The sequence below is a fragment of the Kryptolebias marmoratus genome, linkage group LG21 (assembly GCF_001649575.2).
Source record: "Kryptolebias marmoratus isolate JLee-2015 linkage group LG21, ASM164957v2, whole genome shotgun sequence".
NCBI lineage: Eukaryota > Metazoa > Chordata > Actinopteri > Cyprinodontiformes > Rivulidae > Kryptolebias > Kryptolebias marmoratus.
Window position 1 is genome coordinate 20810069 of NC_051450.1, and position 21206 is coordinate 20831274.

The window sequence follows — 21206 nt, forward strand, 5'->3', positions numbered from 1 at the left end:
ATATCAAACATGTTTCTGCCACCCTAGATTGTGAAATCTGATGGATTTAGTGCCATCATATGGTGAAAAAGTGAACATAATTTCTCAAATACTACAAACAAAATAACTAAAGGTATAAATCTCCGTTATGTTAAGTCGTATTATCTGATACTAAACCTGTTTGTGGTCTCAGTTTTATTTAAAATATTATGATGTTTGTGGCATATTTGTGCAACAAACTTTAATTTTGAATACAAGCACATGATTTATATTTTTGCACAAAAATTCTTATTAGAGGACATTAATTATCACACCGCTACTAGTAGGAGGTATTTCATGTGTCAAAAAAGAACTACAGAGCTACAGTTACAAACCTAACTAAAACATTAACACTGATTGTACATCTTGTGCACAGATCCTTGTTAAAATATTTTATACTGCATTGAGCTATCATAATAAAAAATAAAAATAATGTATAATATTTGATAAATCTTTAATTTAGATTTTATAGATTAGTTTTGAGGTTTAATATTAGCTTTTCAGAATTCTAGCTTTTGACTGATGTGTGTCATTTTGATCACTTGGGTCCAATTTCAAACATTGCACTGTAGTCTTTATATCTTCTAATGTGCTGTCAAGTTAGTGGTTATAAAGCTTAACCAGTTTATTGACGTTCTGCAGATGTTTCCAGAGAGTTTGCTGTCATTTTGAGCTGCATTTTAAGGGAAATATCTTGTGAGCATGTGTAGTCTTATGCATTTTTCAAACTAATCTTGCTCTTGTTTGGAAAGCACCACACTCTGATTTAAAATTAAAAATTGTTTTAATTCACCTAAAACAATGTCATCATAGCATGACTTTTATTAGAAAATAATAGAGATTTACATTTGTTAAAATATATATTTTACTAACGTGAGGAGTAGTATATAAAAGAGTTAACGTACAGCATGAATATAAAAAGGCTGTTGACCAAAGAGCAACACTGACCCCTACCGTCCGATATAGAAAACAGGTAGATACCATGTTGTCCCATGTGAGCAAGTACTTTAAAGTTTTAAATTCAGCTGTAATTTAATACATGCAGTTTTGTAGTTAACATAGATTCGATGTTCATTTAAAACATATGTATTTTTGCTGGACTGAAGTAAGAGTTTGAACCATGAAACTAAACGCGACCCCCCTCTCTTTTAGCCACTTTGGTTGAGTCCACCTTCTCATACCGGAAGTAGTTGTTAATGTTTACAATATGAGTCAGCTGACATTCTTTCACATACAGTAAACTCTCACTGCAGTTAATTATGTAAAACTATCGTATATGATAAACAAATGAGCTACGTCTAGTTACAGATAGCCTCGCTGTGCTAAATAGTCTTCTTTCACTGTTCGTTTTCAGTTAGCTTAGCTTTTACTTCAATTATTAGCTTGTTGAGCTAGCTAGCTAAGCTAGCTGCTCTGCAGCGAGAAAAATCGATTTATATATTTAAATAAAAGTAGTTTTATATATCTCAACATTCACCTGAGTGACTAATCATGGACAAAATAGCGAAAGGTAAGTTAAATTTATTGCAAAATATGTTAGTCTAGCTGTACTGCTTTTCCAGGTGATGACAAACTTACTTCTGTCTGATATCAGGGGATGTAATTCATACAAAAGTCTCTTACCTTCTCGTTAGAATACTGATATGTGTTTGTAAGACCTTGTATTTAATACATTCATGGGAAAATGCTTATTCTCCCTCGGGTTTTGCTGTGTAAACTGCATTTAATGTGAGTCTTGTTGGTTCTGCAGACATGGGGGATATTCAGTCCCGACTGTTGGACCACAGACCTGTCATCAGTGCAGAAGCTCGCTACTTTGTCAGAGAGTTTGAGGTATTTAAGCACCTTATTCACTCATTTACTCATTCGTTGAATCACCTAATTGGTCTGTTTAAGTGCTCAGAAGTACAGTATTATGTCACTTTAAACCAGCAAAACTTTGAGAGAGATGATTAACATCTTGTGCATAGAGAATTATCATCAAAGATAATTATTGTATTATTGTTTTTACAAGTAGCAGTGTCTAAGTTTTACCACTGAATGAAAACATTATAATGTTCTGCAATCAGAGATGTGTAAACAAAAAAAGCAACAGTTCTTTCCTTCTGTTTAGGAGAAACGAGGCTTTAGGGAGAGCCGACTGCTGGAGAACCTTAATAAAATGGTGCAGGAAACAAATGAACAAATGGTGCCAACAGTATCTGAAGATAGCAGCCAGCAGCTGTCTGACGTCATTAAACGATGTAAGTCGCCTCACTCTTAGTCTCAGCAGCAGCACTGTTTAGTCACAGTAGCTCTCTTTTAAAAACAGGCGCTTTCTGATGAGTTATAAGGGGATTGTGGCAGTAATCATGTTTGCATCTCACCCACAGTGGAGGCTGCTAATCACATGGCAGAGAGAGTCCAGCAGAGGGAGCTAGAGGCCCAACAGGTAAAAATAAAAGAGAGGAACTGCAACAACTAGATTTTATTATTTACATTTGCAACATTCTGCTCTGTTATCTTACATACAAAACAATACTTGATGTGTTTAATGTTTTACCAGCCTGTTCTTGTCCTCCTGGTGTCCTTGCAGGGCACCCAGCTGCAGGCGAACATGGAGAAGTTAAAGGAGGACTGGACAGAGTTTCTGAAGGAGCAGCAGAGGTTAAAGGAGGAGGTGGAAGAGGAACACGCTAAGACTGTGGGAGAACTCAGCATTCGGTTCAGTGAAAAGAAGAAGGAGTTGGCTCAGTTGTCACTCAGCTGATAAGTTCATGGATAAATTGCCTCCTATTTATATAATATTTTTTTCACTGACACCTGGTAGCGATGTGCTGCTAAAACTACCACAAGATGGTGACAATGCACCTTTTCCAGGCATGTGTGCTTTTTTTCTACCGCCCAAAACACCTGAAGTAATCCTGCGTCTGTTTCTGCTGTCATTGCTGGTTTTTTTGGAAAGGATAACAAAGTAGGACCTACAGTTACAAGCTACACCTTTACTGCCAGAACATCCTATCTCTCCTCCATTCTGATCCATCTGACTGGTGAAAACTGAAGGATCTCAAGACGACTGCATGTTTTTATCCCAACCATGTGAACATTTTGATTTATTTTAACAAAAACATGAAATAGGCAATTGGCCTTAATCAAAAAAGAGCTTCTAGCATTAGCTTTTGTTAAGAGGAATGTGTCAAAGTACGATAAAATGTCTTTGTTAAAGTCAATGTATTTTTTTCTGCAATGCCAGAATCTGTTCATGTGTTCTAATAATTAGCATTCAATGAGTAAGAGACTAAATAAATGTGTTGTGAAAAGCAGGAATGGCTGACACTTTGTCTGGTGGGGTAATATTCAAAGAGATAATCAGTTAAGTCAATCCAGAGGTTTTGAACAGTTTTAGCTGAAATGCCCATACCTACCTCAGAAGCTGCTCTGAGCTGCAGAGTTTAAGTGTTCAGATTTAGTACCAGGGAGCAAAACTTTTTTCAAGCAAAAACAGGAAGACATTTAATGAGAACGCTCGCAACAGCCGCTCTCGACATTTCTCTAATGCAGAGTGTGGTTAAACAAAACACTCTGTTGAAACTTGCCAGGACACCGTTTAGAGAAGTGCTTTTTTTCAGTGATGTTCAGTAACAGGTTGTTGTTGTTTTTTTTACTTCAACACCATCACAGTCGGAGTACTTTTTTAGAGAAGCATATGAATTACTTCCTCTACTCAAGTAGACATAACGGGAAATGTATAAAACCTTTTATAAAAAAGTAATTGTGTCTGTGGGTATCATCAGGATTTATATATATTCAAGTGAACTGCAGAAACAAATTCTCTAAAGTCTAGGAACAAACAGTTAAATCAGCTAAAGTTATTATTTCTGCACTTGAGCGTAGAGATCCTCTGGACCGTCTGCAGCCTGTCCTGAACGGTGTCCTGGGCTGGACACTCTGACCGCTGCGTACACCGTGTCCTGCTGTCCTCTGTCCTGCTCTGAGACGGAGGAAGCTTCAGGTCTCTTCTTGAAGAAGCTCACGTCTCCATAATGGAGTTCTTCCTCTGGGTCACTGGCTGGGTTTTGACCAACAACTCCCTCACTCGTTTGACTCTGTGGAGAAATGAAATTCTTACCCATCGTGTTGATGATGTCACAGATCTGCAGCTCTGAGCACAGAAGCTGAACATTTACCCACCTGAGTCTGTTGTGGAGCTCGACGTTTGGACTTGAAGCACCTGGAAGACATCAGATAAAACACAAAGACTGATAAGAAACAAACATCAGCTAAATAATACCAGAGTTGATGATGGTGATCTGTATTTGTAATCAAATGTTGTGTCATTGCTGGTTAGTCCAGAAGAGCATGTTCATGATCACGTTCATCATGTTCTCACCTTGATTTATTGTTTGAATGAAAAATCTTAAACATTTGAACCTTTCATTCCTGATACTCACCAAACTAAAATAATCAAGCAGATGAGCAGAAAGATTCCAGAGAGAATTGACACCAACATCTGGACTTTAACTGGCAAACCTCAAAGAAACAAACTAAATGTAAATAAAACAACACTGGTAATCTATGAATACACAGTGCAAAAATATATTTACCTTCAACTCTAAGTTGGATATTTAGTGATGTCTGATTACCCAGATCATTTGCAGCCACACAGTAAAACTCTCCTCCCTCAGTGAAGTTGAAGCCATAAACCTGCCCCTCAGAAACTTTAACAGGTCCGTCTTTACAGATCCTGAACCAGGTGAAGGTTCTGACGGGAGGCTTGGCTCTGCTGGAGCAGCTCAGCTCCACCCAGCTACCTGCTGACACCAAACCTGATGGACTGATGGATGCTGAGGTGTCTTTAGGAGCATCTGAGGAAAACAGGACACACATTAACTTTATTCATCAGAAGCAGCTGAACCATGACGAGCCGACAGGATCACTTACAGGAAACACTGAGAGGCAGATTTGTTTCTGCTGTCTCGTTACGTTTCCCTCCATCCACAGGATATCTGACAGAACAGCTGATGTTGGATCCATCATGTGTGTCTGACAGAGTGATGTTCTCCTGGATTTTAGTTGTAAAGGTTCCATCTGGGTTCTTCTCTGTTTTCTGAGAGTCTTGTTGGAGATTCCAGGTGAGTTCAGGAGGTGAGTGTGGACAGGGAGTCCAAGCTGAGCAGGTTATAGAGACAGACTCCTTCTCCTTCAGATCCTTCAGATCACCCGCGATTTCAATTGTTGGACTCTGAGGAGAACCTGGAGTTTCACATCAGAGGAAATAATCAAACAGTAGGGTTAGAATTTCACAGTAATAATAGATGTTAGAACATTAGAAACACCTAGAACAGACCACTTGATTCATTTTATTAAAAAGAACAAAACAAGTTGTGCATTGTTCTGATGATCAGGAATAGTTAACAAAGATTTATATACAGGCTCACATTTCTGTCAGGTTTTTGCTCTAAATGAGTAAAAAGGACCATAAATGGGGCGAGTCTGTTTGCCTCATTCTGCAAACCAGTGCTGCTGAGATCCAGGACTCCCATCACTCCATGACACGTCACACAACCCCATCATGGAGGGATGAGCCCAAACTCTAATAACCATGTTTAAACATTTACACAGGAGTTTTCTGACTGAACTCAGGACTTCTGCTTTTAGGACTTCTGCTTTTTTCACACAATCTGTGGTTTGTAGAACCAACACTGGACTGTAGAAAATGATACACAAACACACACACGTCTGAAAAAGGCTGACTTGTGTCATCATTTAGTGCAACTGTGTTGTTCGTGAAGCTGTACACATTTTTATTGTTAGTATTAAATTTAAAGTAAAAACAAAATCTTACCTTTAACTGTCAGGTGAAGAGGATCACAACGAGCTGTTGTCTTGAACGACAAGTTCTGTATTCTGAAGAAATAATCACCTGAATGATCCGACTTTAGACCAGAAAACTCAGAGGTGCAGTCTCTCTCTGTCAGGTTTCCTGTTATGTTTACTGTAAAAGTCTTAACCGCATTACTGATGTCGTAAATATTTTTCAAACCAACTTCTCCTTTAATCCAAACTGCAGAGACCTCTCTATTGCTGTCAAATTGATCAGGTTTGAAGCTACATGGGATCAGCAAACAGGTTCCACTCAGAGCTTCCATCTTCTGTGGTGTAGTAAGGGACACATCACTTTTACAAGTTTCAGCCAAAACTCCTGTAAAATCAGATTATTGATGAACAAAATGTGTAACAAAATCATCTTGAGGAGAAAACTCCTGCAGCACAAAGTTGAGTGCAGCTGCAGCGTTAACATGTGGAGCCTAATAAACTTGTTCAACATGTAATGTGTTGCAGCTCACCTGGAGGACAGAAGACACTCAGGAACATGTTGGCTGTCAGCACGTTCACACACAGAGCTGCCAACATCTTTCTGACTGGAAACATTTCAGCCCGACAACTGAAAATCCAACAAGCAGCCTCTGTTTAAAAACCAACAAACATCATCATCCTTCCTGATTCTCTCAAAGAGGATGTCGACTTTTAAGGGCATCTTTTGCTCGTTGTGGTCTAAACAACCAAACTACACGTCAGTTTTTATTTTAAACAACTTAAAAAAAAATTAACATAACTTTTAAGGGGAACTTCATCTTTTCTCAGTAAAATCAGGAAGTTAACATGTACAGCCTGAGGTTATCAGTGTGAGAAGCAGAAATTAAGAACAGCTGCAGAGTTGCTCTTTTTACAGGTGAACTTAGAGATAAGAAATAAATTAAACATCTTTTAGGATCATTGTTCGGTACTAGAAACCTCCTGTAATCACATTTTTTTTTTTTTAAACATTATATTTATTGAATTTTATAACTTTTAACAAGTGATTGGCACATTGAACATTTACATTGAACAACTTAATCCCCAAAATACACAAATATAAAGACATAACAATAAAAAAATAAAAATAAATAAAAAAATAAAAAAACTACACATATTGGACAATAAAAATAAATTAAAAAATAAATAAATAAAAGACTCTGCAGTCTGTATCGTCGTCCTCTCAGTTTCCTTTGTATTGTTCCAAAAACTTGGTCAACGGTGACCATGCTTCTTCAAATTTCGTTCCCTTTCCTCTTATAATATAAGTGAGTCTCTCCAGTGTCATACATGCTGCCATCTCCCTCACCCACACGGGATTTGACGGTATGTCCATCTTCTTCCAAAACAGAGAAATTAATCTCCGGGCCTGCAAGAGTCCAAAGTCAATCAGATTCGACTGTCTGGGACTAAGCACACAGTTCTTTGGATAAATCCCCAAAATACACAATTTAGCCTCAGCAGGTACATTCACTCCAACAATCTTTGATAAGGTTTGAAGAACTGAGTTCCAGAATTGTTGTAATTTTGGACATTCCCATACACAATGAAAGAGTTCCTGTTCCAACTAAACACTTACTGCAGCTGTCTGGTATGTTGGGTGACCAGCGATTCAGTTTGACTGGAGTTATGTAAGTTCTCATCAACCACTTGTACTGTAGGAGCTTCATCCTCGTGTTAATTGATTGTTTTTGGGCTTTTAAACATGCAGTTTCCCACTCAGACACTAGTATCTCTTCTCGGATGTCAGATCTCCATGCGTCTAGTCTATCTGCAGTGGATTCCTCATCGTACATTAATAGGGCTGCATAAAATAAAGAAATGTCCTCTTCTCTCCAGGTTTTCTACTACAATATTCTCTAGGTGTGACAGTGGGGGCTTGGATTCAATCTGTTTATGTTTTGACATAATGAAATGTTTTATTTGCAAATACTTATAAAAGTGTTTCTTTGGGATGCTATATATTTGGCATAACTGCTCAAATGTAAGGAGCCTGTCATCCCTATAAAGGTCTGCCAGTTTCTCCACACCTTTACTTGCCCACATTTTGAAGCCTCCGTCAGCTCGACCGGCCCTGAAATATCGGTTCCCCCAAATGGGTGAAAAAGATGACATGGGGGGGGCATCTGTAATCACATATTTAATGCATTATTTTGCTTAATGCAATAAAGTCCAACAAACAAATAAATAAATCTAAATTTGTGCACACTTTAATGTCTGTTTGTCATCATTTCAGCACCTTGATGGCAGTTTTATGAACACGCCTCTCTTTGTTCTGCTGTCTGTTGAACATCAGGTCCCTCTGCAGCGCTCGCTGCTGATGTGTCCTCACATCTCATTTCTCAGAAACTAACAGTCAACAAACAGAAGAAAACTTTTTCTCAGAAGCAACAAACAACCCTGTGGTGAACACGATGAAGAAACTCAGACTCAGAGCATCACTGAACCAACATCCTCTTTTTACTGCAGCTTCTCAGTTTTTCTTTCAGCGTTTGTTCGGTTATCAGTTTATTTCTCACGACTTCTCTGTGTTTGTCTCACGCTGGTTCAGAAGTGTGAAATCAACCGACACGCCTGTTCTCTGCTGAAGATGAGTTTTCAAATATATATGCTCAAGCTCTAGCTTTTAAAAACTATATTGCAACTCAAATATTACATTATCGTCCATAAAAAATGTTTTCATTGAGCTTTATCTTTTAACTTTTGCAGCATTTACCTTTTTATACCATCAAAATAAATTTGAACATTTATGGATGGGACAGCAAAATACTGTTAATCCTTTTTTTATCAGTCAGAAACTTATTTCTGCCAACACCTCTTATAAAATAAATGAAAACTGGAACAATGTTTACTTGTTGCAGACACCTTGTTGTTTACAACGGCGGTCCCCAAACTGCTTCTGACCTGCAAAACAACAACGGCAGACACTTTTGACTATTGTAATAAAATCTTCACATGGTTTACTTCAAAACAATAGTTTAATTTGAAGAAGCCTGATGCATATTTCAAATGATATCAAGGTCACGTGGCCCAGCTGAGCCTAAAGAAAATGAGGAACGGTTGTGACCAGAGGAGCAGGGCTGAGAAGCAGAACTGACTGAGAGAAACAGTGAAATCGACACAGGGGAGAAAGAGGAGATGCATAGAAAAGACAACACTAAGAACAACATGACTAAAATTAATTAAATCCATAAGAACAGAAAACAAAGCCGAGGATCATGACACAGCAACTTGTCTCAGAGGTCAGTGAGTGTTGTAAATGTACTGAGATTATAAAGTTGTTTTCTTCAGGTGTTGGTTCAACATTAACTTTAACAGTAGCTGAACGTTATGATCTCTATAAAGATATGATGTTCTTATCAAACTGTAGGATCAGACTGAGCTACTTTCAGTTCAGTGCAGAGAAAAACGGAGCTGCTGCTCTTCTCGTCGCCTGTTTATGGGACAGTCTGCCGTGATTTTCCAGCCTCGCTTTGCTCATGTTTCCCTGCTGAAATCAGGCTCCTCCGATCAGCTTTCTGCTTTGAGTGACGCCAGCCGTTTGGAAGTCCAGAAGATGAGCGTTTGCGTGGAGGAAGAGGAGGACGGAGCGAAGTCTCCAGGATCCAACTGTCCGTCTATGAAGAGTGACATGTCCAAAGGATTACCTCTGGAGTTCAGCAAAGAACCTGGACACTCAGACACAAAGTAAGAAAACTATTTCTGAATTTTGTTACAAATACTTCTTTTGGTTACAGTATTTGATCACCTGACAGTCAGCTGAAGAAGCTGTAGTCTCCTCAAAGAGAGAACAATAAACATACTCACTACCTGCTGGCCTTTTTGTAGTTTTCTTTTAAACCCTAGAAGATCATAGGTATGGTACCTAGGACGATTGGCACATTTTTGTACCTTCTCTTTGCACCTTAAAAGGTACATTTTTGCACCCTAAGAAAACTTTAGAGTGTGGTATGCAGGGTGCTCATATCTTTTAAGGTAACCCTGGAGCAATAAAACCTTTTTAAGGACATTCTTCCACCTTGGTTTTTAAACTAAATCATTCAAACAACGACTGCATGAATCTAAATGAAGTTGTGTTATCTTCCCCTGATAAATCAAGTTACAATGGATGGATTTTCACAATTTCATCATTTCCTGTGGTGACGATGAAAAGTTGTTTTTGCAGAAGAAGGAGGGAAAGCAGTCTTTCTGTGGAGGAGCAGCCGTCCTGCTGTGTTTTGTGTCAGAAGGTCCTGAAGGATCCAGTCTCCCCCAGCTGTGGACATCGGTTCTGCAGACAGTGTGTCGTCTCAGACCAGGACCAGTCTGCTTCACCGGGACACATCTGCTGTCCAAAATGTGGACAAAGACCCAGATCCAGAGCTGGACTACAGACAAACAATCAGAGCAGCTTTCTACAAGGTAACCTGCTGTTTTAATGCAGACATGTTTCATGCAAAATCAAAATTTAGAATCATCAAAAAGATCTTTTTTAGGGTTTAGCTTCACTCCTGTTTGGACTTTAACATATTAGCTGTGTTTTACTGATGACTTCAAAGTCTTCATACAGGATTCTTGTTTTCTGATCTTGTTTGTCCTGTTTATCAGCAGATGCTGGTCTGCAGGAAGTTTTAGATGAACATAAGCTCAATCTGAGGCGGATATTTGAGTGTGTGACTGAAGGAACGGATGAAACCGGAAGTAGAACCCTCCTTAACAACGTCTACATTGAGCTCTACATCACAGAGGGAGAAAGTGAAGAGGTTGATGCCCAGCATGAGGTCCGGCATCTCGAGTCAGTTTCCAAGAAGAGCCTCCATGAGACTCCAATCAGGTGTCAGGACATCTTTAAAGCCTTACCCGACCAACATGGATGCATCAGAGTGGTTCTGACCAACGGCGTCGCTGGTGTTGGTAAAACCTTCTCGGTGCAGAAGTTCACTCTGGACTGGGCCGAGGGCTCGGAGAACCAAGATGTCAGTGTGGTGGTTCTGCTGTCGTTCAGGGAGCTGAACTTGGTCAGAGATGAGCAGCACAGTCTTCTCACGCTGCTCCATGTTTTCCATCCAACATTACAGAAGCTGCCAGCAGAGAAGCTGGCTGTCTGTAAACTTCTCTTCATCTTTGACGGCCTGGATGAAAGCAGACTTTCACTGGATTTCACCAACAGTCAGCCGGTTTCTGACGTCACACAGAAGTCATCGGTCAACGTGCTGCTGACAAACCTCATCAAGGGGAACCTGCTTCCCTCGGCTCTGGTCTGGATAACCTCCCGACCCGCAGCAGCCAATCAGATCCCCCCTTTGTATATTGACAGGGTGACAGAAATACGCGGTTTCCCCGATGCTCAAAAGGAGGAGTACTTCAGGAGGAGGTTCAGTGATGAAGAGCTGTCCAGCAAAATCATCTCTCACATGAAGACCTCCAGGAGCCTCCACATCATGTGTGGAATCCCAGTCTTCTGCTGGATCACTGCTACAGTTCTGGACCACATGTTGACTTCAGAGCAGAGAGGAGAGCTGCCCAAGACCATGACTGACATGTACTCACACTTCCTGCTGGTTCAGACAAACAGGAAGAAGAACAAGTACCATGAAGGATCTGAGAGGAGTCCACAGGAGCTGACAGAGGCTGACAGGGAAGTTCTTCTGAAGCTGGGGAGCCTGGCGTTTAAGAATCTGGAGGAAGGAAACATCATGTTCTACCAGGAAGACCTGGAGCAATTTGGTCTTGATGTCACAGAGGCCTCAGTGTACTCAGGAGTTTGTACAGAAATCTTCAGAAGAGAGTGTGTGATCTTCCAGAAACCAGTTTACTGCTTTGTTCATCTGAGTGTTCTGGAGTTTCTGGCTGCTGTCTACATCCTGAACTGTTACACCAACAGGAACATGGAGGTGATGGAGAGGTTCCTGGGTCAATACTTCATATACCCAACTCTGGATGTCTTCCTGAAAAGAGTCATGATGAAATCCCTCCAAAGTAAAAATGGCCATCTGGACCTGTTTGTTCGCTTCCTTCATGGCCTCTCTGTGGAGTCCAACCAGAGACTCTTAACAGGCCTGCTGGGTCAGACAGAGAACAGTCCAGAAACCATCCAGAGCATCATCAACAACCTGAAGAAGATGAACGGTTATAATTTGTCTCCAGACAGATATATCAACATCTTCCACTGTCTGATGGAGATGAACGACCTCTCGGTTCATCGGGAGATCCAAGAGTTCCTGAAGTCCGAGAACAGATCAGAGGAGAAACTCTCAGACATCCACTGCTCAGCTCTGGCCTACATGCTGCAGATGTCAGAGGAGGTTCTGGATGAGTTGGACCTGAACAAGTACAACACAACAAAAGAAGGACGATGGAGACTGATGCCAGCTGTGAGGAACTGCAGAAAGTTCAGGTGAGGTTAAGAACATCATACAGAGTAGTCGTTTTAAGGACTTTGAAGATTAAACATTTATGAATTAATTTGATCAGTGTGATTTTTTTGAAGCATATATGAACCAATGAAATGCTAAAGCCAAAGAAAAATCCCAACAAAAGATTTCTTCCAGATCCAGAAACAAAACTCTACAATTGTGTTATTGTTTTTATCTGAATAACAAATAGTTATGGATTCACTGAAGCTTGAAATTAGTGCTGGGTGATAAACTATTCCTCATTACTGAGAGCAGAGCACCATCTGTTGGTCATGTTGGAGTAACTCATCAATTAATCTTCAAACCTCACCACAGCTGACTGTAACTTCATTCATTTCACTGGTTCAGCTGATTTACTGGTTTGTTTGAAGAATACTGATTTATTTATAAAGCTCTTGCTGAACTGTGCAGCTTTTAGTGAACTGAAAAACTTGCATTAGCTTTCAGTTTAATGCAAAACTAGTCTTTAACTTTCAGTTTTATTGATCTCTGGTTCTCAAACCCAAAGGAACCAGCAGGACAACTAACTGTGCCTTTCACAGCATTCTTTATAACTAAAATCTACAACATACGGGTCAATCCCGACAGTGGCCATCTTCAGCTGAGCGAGGTAGAAAAGATTAAGTTGGGATGGGCATGTTCTGGGCCTCCATTGCCTCTGCTGCACAGATTTGCAGCTGGTGGACACTTCCGGTCAAAGTAGCCGTTCGGCTGAAGGAGTCGTCCTACAGAGCTATGCTGGCTTGTAAGACTCTAGAAGAAAGTGTTTGCAGGCCTTTAGCCTGAGACTCAGGTGGTTACAGAAACAACTACTCAGGTGAGGGAGGTGTGTGACGAGGCTGTGGAGCAAAACTTTTGTTTGGCCTTGAAGCAATTCTGGCCAATGATCTGGCACAGACAGAGGATGCAGAGCTTTGCTGCCATCATTGTTTCCACTTAGGATGGGGTGGTGTTAGATTAAAACATCTCAGTTTGTGATAAAGATTGTCTGCTTCTGTGTGTTTTCTTATCCCAGATTTCTTGGTTGCGAACTGTCGGAGACTCACTGGGAAGTTGTAGCCTCCGCCCTGAAGTCCAACCCCTCCCATCTGACAGAACTGCACCTGAGTTACAACAATCTGAAAGAACTTGGAATGAAGCATCTGTGTTCTGGACTGGAGAGTCCAAAATGTAGGCTGGAGGTTCTGAGGTCAGTTCTCTGCAGGAGTTATTAGTTTGTCCAACTTTAGCTGACTGTGTTTGCATCCTGTTGAGTTCAGCTCACGTGTTTTATTCCTTATTTAGGTTGGTGTGCTGCAGCTTGTCAGAGATCAGCTGTGCTTCTCTGGTCTCAGCTTTGAAATGCAACCCCTCCCATTTGGCAGAACTGGACCTGAGTGGGAACAACCTGCAAATAAAACACATGAGGGAGCTCTGTGGTTTTATGGGGAGTCCAGATTGTAGACTGAAGACTCTGAGGTCAGTCACCGTATTTTAGTTTCGTGCTGAGATTAATATGATGAGAAAGTTGTGTTGACACTGAACCACAGACATGCTGTATGACTGATACGATAATGAACCACACAGAGGGTCTACTGATAGTTTAAATTACATTTTTCTTTTTTTAAATGCCCGAATTTGACCCCTCTAATCTAAAGCATGAACAGGACAGCATAAGGACCCCCAGTGTGTATAAATCACACTCAAGTTAAGCTGATAAATAGAGAATAAATCTAATTTTAAAAGTTAATTTGAGGTCTTGGAATTTCTCTGACAGTCACAAAACTGATAATAACTAGCTTTCTTATAAATATGAATAAATTAGCAGTTCTTTAACTTGTTTTCTTGGACCTTTTTTAACCTGCATCTCGTTGGCTTCGTCTCACTCAGATTGGAGAAGTGCATTTTGTCAGACATCAGCTGTGCTTCCCTAGCCTCAGCTCTGAAATCCAACCCATCCTACCTGACAGAACTGGACCTGAGTTACAACAAAGATCTGCAGGATTCTGGAGTGAAGGAGCTCTGTGGTTTTCTGAAGAGTCCACACTGTAGACTGAAGACTCTGAGGTCAGACATCATGTCCGTTCAAACAAACTGCATGCATTCAGATACATTTGTTTGCATTTTCTCCTAAATTCACCTCACATGTTGTATTCTAAATCCAGATTGTCAGACTGCAGGTTATCAAAGATCAGCTGTGATTCTCTGACCTCAGCTCTGAAATCCAACCCCTCCCATCTGACAGAACTGGACCTGAGAAACAACCAGCTGCTGGACTGCCATGTAAAGCAGCTGTTGGATCTTGTGGAGAGTCCAGACTACAAACTGAAGACTCTGAGGTCAGTCGATGGTTGAAGTCAGCTCAGGCTGCTGTCGTCAATCAAAGCAAAGATCCGGTGGTTACTATAAACCAGGGGTCTCCAATCCTGGTCCTGGAGGACCACCATCCAGCAGGTTTACTTGTTTCTCTGCTCCAACACACCTGATCTGAATCAATGGGTGATTAACAGGCTTCTGCAGCACATGAAGAGGTGATTTAACCTCTGAATCAGGTGTGTTGGAGCAGAGAAACAAGGAAAACTTTCAGGATGGTGGCCCTTGAGGACCAGGGTTGGACACCCCTGGTGTAGAGGAACAGACTGAATGCATGTGTGTGAGCTTCACTCCAACATGTTAACATGAGAGCTGAAAGGAGGCTGCCTTCGCTCCACAGCTGCTTTGAACAGGACTGAGGTCTCTGACTGATGAAGAGAGTCTGGAAACATGAATTTATCTCCTCTCTTCTTCTTTTCTCTCTTTGCAGATGGAAGTTCTGATCTTTGTAGAAGAACAGAAACGATCGATGTCCCGACGGTCCAGAAAAGTTGAAGCAGCAGCAGATTGTGTGCAATGAAACTCTGACTGATGATGATAATGAGCTCTATGATGACATCTGTCTGGTTCTGGTTTTAAACCTCTTTGGAACAATAAAGAAAAAGTTGAATATTCAATAATTAAAAATAATCAAAATATAAATCTGGAGTCATGAAGTGAAAAAACTAAAATACAAATCTAGATTTATTAGTCACCCTTTATTTTAAAAATCATTTGTAAAATAAAAAAAGAAAACAACACAAAAAATGGAGGAACCCATCACCTACAGCACACCCGGACCCATCTTCAACTCTCAGCCTGGACTAAAATACAGAATAAAACAAGACAAACTGTCCAGAAACAGGAACAGTCCAGCAGAGGGAGCTAGAGCCACAACAACTGCTGTGTTCAAAGTTAAACTTGAATCCAGTCATAAAAACCAACCTAACATCATCTGAGCTTGAATTAAACAACATGAAGAACTGAACTCCCAGTGTTTTGAAAGTTCATCTTTATAATCTATGTTTATCTATAATCTTTTAAATCAATGAAAATGTAAAAGGAAAAAAAGCTAACTAATAACCCAAAATAAGGGGAGAGCTCAGGCAAGAAACCATCCACCATCCCAGCACTCACAGTCCAATCTGGTGATCAGAAAAAAGAAGCAATAAAAATAAAAACTTCACATCTTCCTCATCTCCTTGTGTCTCAGGATGCCTGAGTCTCCATCACAGTGTTGACATAGATCGCCTCCTCTGGCTCCTGAAACAACAAAGAAATGTGTTGATGTTCTGCAGTGAATTTACTCAGATTTAGAGGGAAAACTGAAACTTTCTGCTTGTTGTAAACAGCAGTGAGACAGTCTGTTATCTGATTCAGTCTCATGGAGTTTTCATGTAAAACTTATGTAAATAAAGCTGATTTTCACCATCAGTGCCTCTGGTTTGTTTTAATATAAGATTTAACTGTAACATGTCTTAGAAACTAAGTTCATCCTTTCACAATAAAAGCCCATTTTCATGTTAATGACCTGTTTATTTGTTTCATAAAGTCTGACAGTGCTGACACACAGTGAGTTCAGCTAACTTACCTTCTTTGGTTTGGTGAAGAATCTAAAGCAGCTGAAAGAAAAAGTGATGAATATTAACAAACATTAAACACCAACATGTAACAGAAACCAGATGTTCTGCAGCTGAAAGATCAACTCCTAAAGTGTCTCACCACTCAAAGATGATGATGGAACTGCAGAGCGTTACAATCCCCAGGATCTTCAGCGCGAGTAGAACACGGAGCCGAAACGCTTCGTTATCTGGAACAGAACCATCAGCTTCAGCTGAGAGGAAAATGTTCTGAATCTGAAGCATCAGAGACTTTTATTTATGCTGTTTGAAAATTAAACTGAATATTTGGTGAATTTCAAATTTTATGATCTAAGATCTGACAAATGAAATCATTCTTCATAAAACAAATGAAACATGAGAAACCAAAAAGACTGAACCGACAAGTCTTAAAAGGAACTATTTAGTTCCTCTGAATTAATTTTTTTTTTTTTAAACAAAGATCATGTATGTATTTTGCTTGACAGTTAAAAAAATACAAAATTAATTAAAAGTTTAATTAAAACCTGATGGACAGATGGATGCTGAGGTGTCTTTGGAGTCATCTGAGGAAAACAGAACATTAATGTTATCCATCAAAATCAGATTAATTTGTTGACAAAAAAAGAACTGATAAAACAAGAAGCAGTTGAATATTTACCTTCAACATCAACAAAGATCACTGCTGATGTCTGATTACCCAGATCATTTGCAGCCACACAGTAAAACTCTCCTCCCTCAGTGAAGTTGAAGCCATAAACCTGCCCCTCAGAAACTTTAACAGGTCCGTCTTTACAGATCCTGAACCAGGTGAAGGTTCTGACGGGAGGCTTGGCTCTGCTGGAGCAGCTCAGCTCCACCCAGCTACCTGGTGACACCAAACCTGATGGACTGATGGATGCTGAGGTGTCTTTAGGAGCATCTGAGGAAAACAGGACACACATTAACTTTATTCATCAGAAGCAGCTGAACCATGACGAGCCGACAGGATCACTTACAGGAAACACTGAGAGGCAGATTTGTTTCTGCTGTCTCGTTACGTTTCCCTCCATCCACAGGATATCTGACAGAACAGCTGATGTTGGATCCATCATGTGTGTCTGACAGAGTGATGGTCTCCTGGATTTTAGTTGTAAAGGTTCCATCTGGGTTCTTCTCTGTTTTCTGAGAGTCTTGTTGGAGATTCCAGGTGAGTTCAGGAGGTGAGTGTGGACAGGGAGTCCAAGCTGAGCAGGTTATAGAGACAGACTCCTTCTCCTTCAGATCCTTCAGACCACCTGAGATCTTAATGCTGGGACTCCAAGCAGAATCTGGGGTTTCACATCAAACAGATATTAGTGTAAAACATACAGGACAGTACAGTTTATAGCAGCAGTGGGTATGCACTATAAGCCGCGCTAGAGGCCTCTAGTGGCATTTATGTCTAGTCTGCATTTTCTGTATTTATCAGCTGCTTGTACATGTGTAAATGACATGATCAATAACAGAGGCACGTCACTGATTAGGCACCCTTCTGGTCCTTCGGCTGATGACAGGGAGCTAAAGGTAGAGAAGCAGAAAAGAAAAGATGGCAGAAAACAGAAGAGGGAGAAGGATAAAGATGTTGTAAGGATGAAAAAAAAATCTTTTCAAAGTGGTTGAAAGACAGCAGGAAGTTCTGTCAGAGCATCAAGAGGAGTCCTGGAAACATTCAGGTTAGCTAAAGCTACTAGTTACTAGTAAAATGACAAGTTACTGTTGACATGATACTGTGTACTGATTAGTATTTACAATAAAACAGATCACGATATATATATATTTACATACACATACTGTGGAGCAGAAAGGTTGCAGAAGTAAGGGGTAAACAGGACCTACGTCCGTGTGTAAGAATATCCGGTTGTTATTGGCAGAACTTTCCAGAACAGTGGGTTTGTAATAACAGACATTTCCTGGAAAACAGTGTTCTGGGTTGAGTTGAGCCAGACTCAGTCAGCTGTTCTGACTGGTTTCCTGTACGTGTCGTAGGAGTTGTGTAAGTGGTCAGACGTATGCAATACACACCGATGTATTTTGTCTGTATAAATACGCCCTGTTTCAAAGATACTTCGGGATTTGTGTCAATAAAAATCCCCCGTATTTGGCTAAAATCTAACAAGAGTCTCTGACTATCATTTCGGTGTGAGACATACCTTTTTTCCACCTACAATACATATAAAAAAATAAAAATGTGTGTTCATGTTATGTGGGTGTATGTGTGCTAGTCAGCCACATGGAGATGCACAGTTAAAAAAAGTGCCGTAAACAGTAGAAGGCCCGCCAACTCCAGCACCAAGGAGCAGAAAGGACAGGTGGATCCAGCCCCTGAAGGAAGCAGCAGTCCCAGGTAAACAGACACCGGGCACCACCCAAAGGCAGCAGCGCGTCCGCACAGAGGCAGGTCAGCAGCGAAGCACAGGGCCAGCAGGATAAAGAGGTGATGGGCCATATCCAAGATCAGGTATTGTACTTTATAAGTCCATGAATAAATAGGATTTATACACTTAAACAGGGGGGTAAGGCTGTCATGAGTTTCCATACCCCCCAGAAAGTAGGTAGTTTCAGTGTTTTAAATAATTTAAAACTGCAAAAACACGACATCACACAGTTAAATATCTTCCACTGATGATGTGCAGGAATAAAAAAAATATTTGATAACTCTATTCATGTTTTCTCACATCAGCTGATATATTAAAATCAAACAAAATCATTAAAAGTTATTTATGAGTGCAGTTTTAAAGCCACTCCTACAATCTTAATATTATGAACATTTTGAACAAAAAACTGACTCACCTGTTACGTTTATTTCAGTAGTATTGCAAATAGCTGTTGCGTTAAACGGATCGTTCTCAATTCTGAAGAAGTATTTCTCTGTATGATTCTTGTTTAGGTCAGAAAACAAAGTGCTGCAGTCTTTCTGACTCAGGTTTCCAGTGATGTTCATTGGATAGATGTTATCTGGTTTAGTGCTGTTGAAAACAACATTTCCTGGATTTGATCCAAACCTTGGGTCATTCTTAATCCACACTCCAACAACACGTCTTCTAACATCAAAATCTGTTTCATTTTTAGCTCTAAAGCTACATGGGATGTGTAAACAAGATCCACTCAGAGCCTCCAGGGTTTCTGGAGCAGTGATGAACAGTTTATTATGATCAGGACAAGCAGCCAAAGTGCCTGTAGAACCAGAGGCAGGAACCAATCAGAATAAGTAATTAAAGAAAATTATGATACAAATTTTCCTCCAACAAGACAACTTACCTGAAATAAAGAGGACACTCAGGATCATCATTTTCACACACATGACTGCTGCAGACTGGAAGAAATTAAAAGAAATATTAAGTTAATATTCACACTGAGTTTCACTCAAATAAGGATTGTGATTAAATTGTTTTGGGTTTGTAAACCCCTAACTGATGTCAAATTTAACACAGCAATAAAATGTAGCAACATAAACGATTAGTTTTATCTGTAAAACGTTTACAGACAGATCACACCGTCCCCCAGGAGAAATGAAGCTAAATAAGGCGAACTGTCACATTTAACAGCTGCAACAATCCAACAGAAACACTTCCCTGTTGATGGGAATTTAATACGGTAGTTCCTAAACTTCTTTGTTTTATGAAACAAAAGAAACAAGAAGTTCCCTCATATCTGTAGATCTAAATGTTACGTTTCAGGTTCATCTAAACCTGCGTGCTTCATCTTTTTTTTTTACGAACCTATTAAGTATCCGACTAAAACATAAACTTGATATCTTGCTTTAGTCAAGCACTGAAAATGGCTTTCAGCAGCATCTGTGAACAGAACCAGACCTGGTTTTAATGCAGTGGCCCCTGAGGGCCCGAAGATCATCCAATATTGACTTTCAGCCTTGACCTTTGACCTCAGAGATTTCTCCAGATTCTTCAGATCTTTTAACTGTAAATGATGGGATATTAAAAGTCTTCCTGAGGACATTATTCTGAAACTGTTCCATTATTTTTAGACTCAGTTTTTCACAGACTGGTGAACCTCTGTCCATCTTTACTTCTGAGACATTCAGCCTCTAAAATGTTCTTTTATACCCAGTCCTCTTACTGACCTGATGCTAATTAACCCAATTAGTTGCTTCATGTTCCTCTGGCTGTTTCTTTTTCATTAATCTTACTTTTAGCCTTTTGTTGCACCTGGAACAACCTTTATTAGTTGTGTTGCTGCCATAAAATTGTAAACTTTATGGCAGCAACACATCTAAAACGTGACCTGATTGCTGACCTTTCTCTGATGCAACACAGAGCCACTGCAGCCGTCATCACCAGAAAGTTCCCCTGCGTCAGAACAGGAACAGCCTTAGCAGCGAGGACCAAGTTCCCTGTTTAGGTGTACAATAGAATCGAGCTCAGCTTCCTGTTTGTGAGGCTGAAAGGTTAAAGCTGCATTTCAAACATTTGAGGAAGTCCAGCTGTTGTCGCCTGAACAGCTGAATATGATCTGATCAGTTCAGGTGATCAAAACTTACGACTTCAGAGGTCATACGGAAGTTTTTACATTTTAAAGTTGGCCTTTGTTCAGCATGGTGACGTATGAAAATGCTGCAGCCCTTGTCAGGCTAACGCACTGAAACAGAGAGGCTGTCTGCCTTAAAAATGCAGTTTTTGGATTAAAAAAACAAATATTTTAAAAATAGGGAGAAGAACTTTCCACAGAGAAGGCATAAAATGAATGAAGCCTAATTTCTCCTTTTAATTTATATGAAAATGAGGTTAATTTTTATTTTGCACCTGTAAGACTTGCTCTCACTGCAATAAACAAAGTGATGATTTCAGACTCGTCTTTATACTTAGATTGAAAATGTGTCTTTTTGTCCAACATTAGATGTTTTTATTGGAGGTTGAAAAGGTTAAATATGAGCTCAGTTCTGCAGAAATGATGTTTCTTTACAACACAATACAAATTTAGCTCAGCTGGATCAGCTTTAAGGTCTTTGTGGAGCTAAATAAGCAGATGATTATCATCTATTGTGACCAAA

The 21206-nt window shown here is 40.0% G+C and overlaps 3 protein-coding genes across 4 annotated transcripts; 2 read left to right on the forward strand and 1 right to left on the reverse strand.

Moving 5' to 3' along the window:
- Nucleotides 1–1213: 1213 nt before the first annotated feature.
- On the forward strand, nucleotides 1214–3324 carry bloc1s5 (biogenesis of lysosomal organelles complex-1, subunit 5, muted). The gene is made up of 5 exons (XM_017429823.3): nucleotides 1214–1528; nucleotides 1769–1851; nucleotides 2132–2261; nucleotides 2391–2449; nucleotides 2594–3324. The coding sequence occupies exons 1-5, from the start codon at nucleotides 1510–1512 to the stop codon at nucleotides 2765–2767; spliced, it is 465 nt and encodes a 154-aa protein (XP_017285312.1). The 5' UTR covers nucleotides 1214–1509; the 3' UTR covers nucleotides 2768–3324.
- Nucleotides 3081–19622, reverse strand: LOC108243997 (sialoadhesin). Of its 2 annotated transcripts, XM_025008993.2 has the most exons (9): nucleotides 19457–19614; nucleotides 18989–19372; nucleotides 17176–17487; nucleotides 16839–17099; nucleotides 4939–5250; nucleotides 4602–4862; nucleotides 4449–4527; nucleotides 4189–4228; nucleotides 3081–4103 (listed from the first exon to the last, which is right to left on the reverse strand). In XM_025008993.2, exons 1-9 carry the CDS (start codon nucleotides 19497–19499, stop codon nucleotides 3870–3872), a joined length of 1926 nt encoding a protein of 641 aa, XP_024864761.1. In that variant the 5' UTR covers nucleotides 19500–19614; the 3' UTR covers nucleotides 3081–3869. The 2 variants fall into 2 exon arrangements, with proteins under 2 accessions (XP_024864761.1, XP_037829208.1); XM_037973280.1 differs by lacking the exons at nucleotides 3081–4103; nucleotides 4189–4228; nucleotides 4449–4527; nucleotides 4602–4862; nucleotides 4939–5250 and adding exons at nucleotides 15648–15842; nucleotides 16171–16201; nucleotides 16302–16389; nucleotides 16705–16743 and having other exon boundaries at nucleotides 19457–19622.
- Nucleotides 9278–15058, forward strand: LOC108244009 (NLR family CARD domain-containing protein 3). The gene is made up of 8 exons (XM_025008991.2): nucleotides 9278–9540; nucleotides 10019–10254; nucleotides 10444–12229; nucleotides 13264–13437; nucleotides 13533–13706; nucleotides 14118–14294; nucleotides 14393–14566; nucleotides 15031–15058. The coding sequence occupies exons 1-8, from the start codon at nucleotides 9293–9295 to the stop codon at nucleotides 15041–15043; spliced, it is 2982 nt and encodes a 993-aa protein (XP_024864759.1). The 5' UTR covers nucleotides 9278–9292; the 3' UTR covers nucleotides 15044–15058.
- Nucleotides 19623–21206: the final 1584 nt, after the last annotated feature.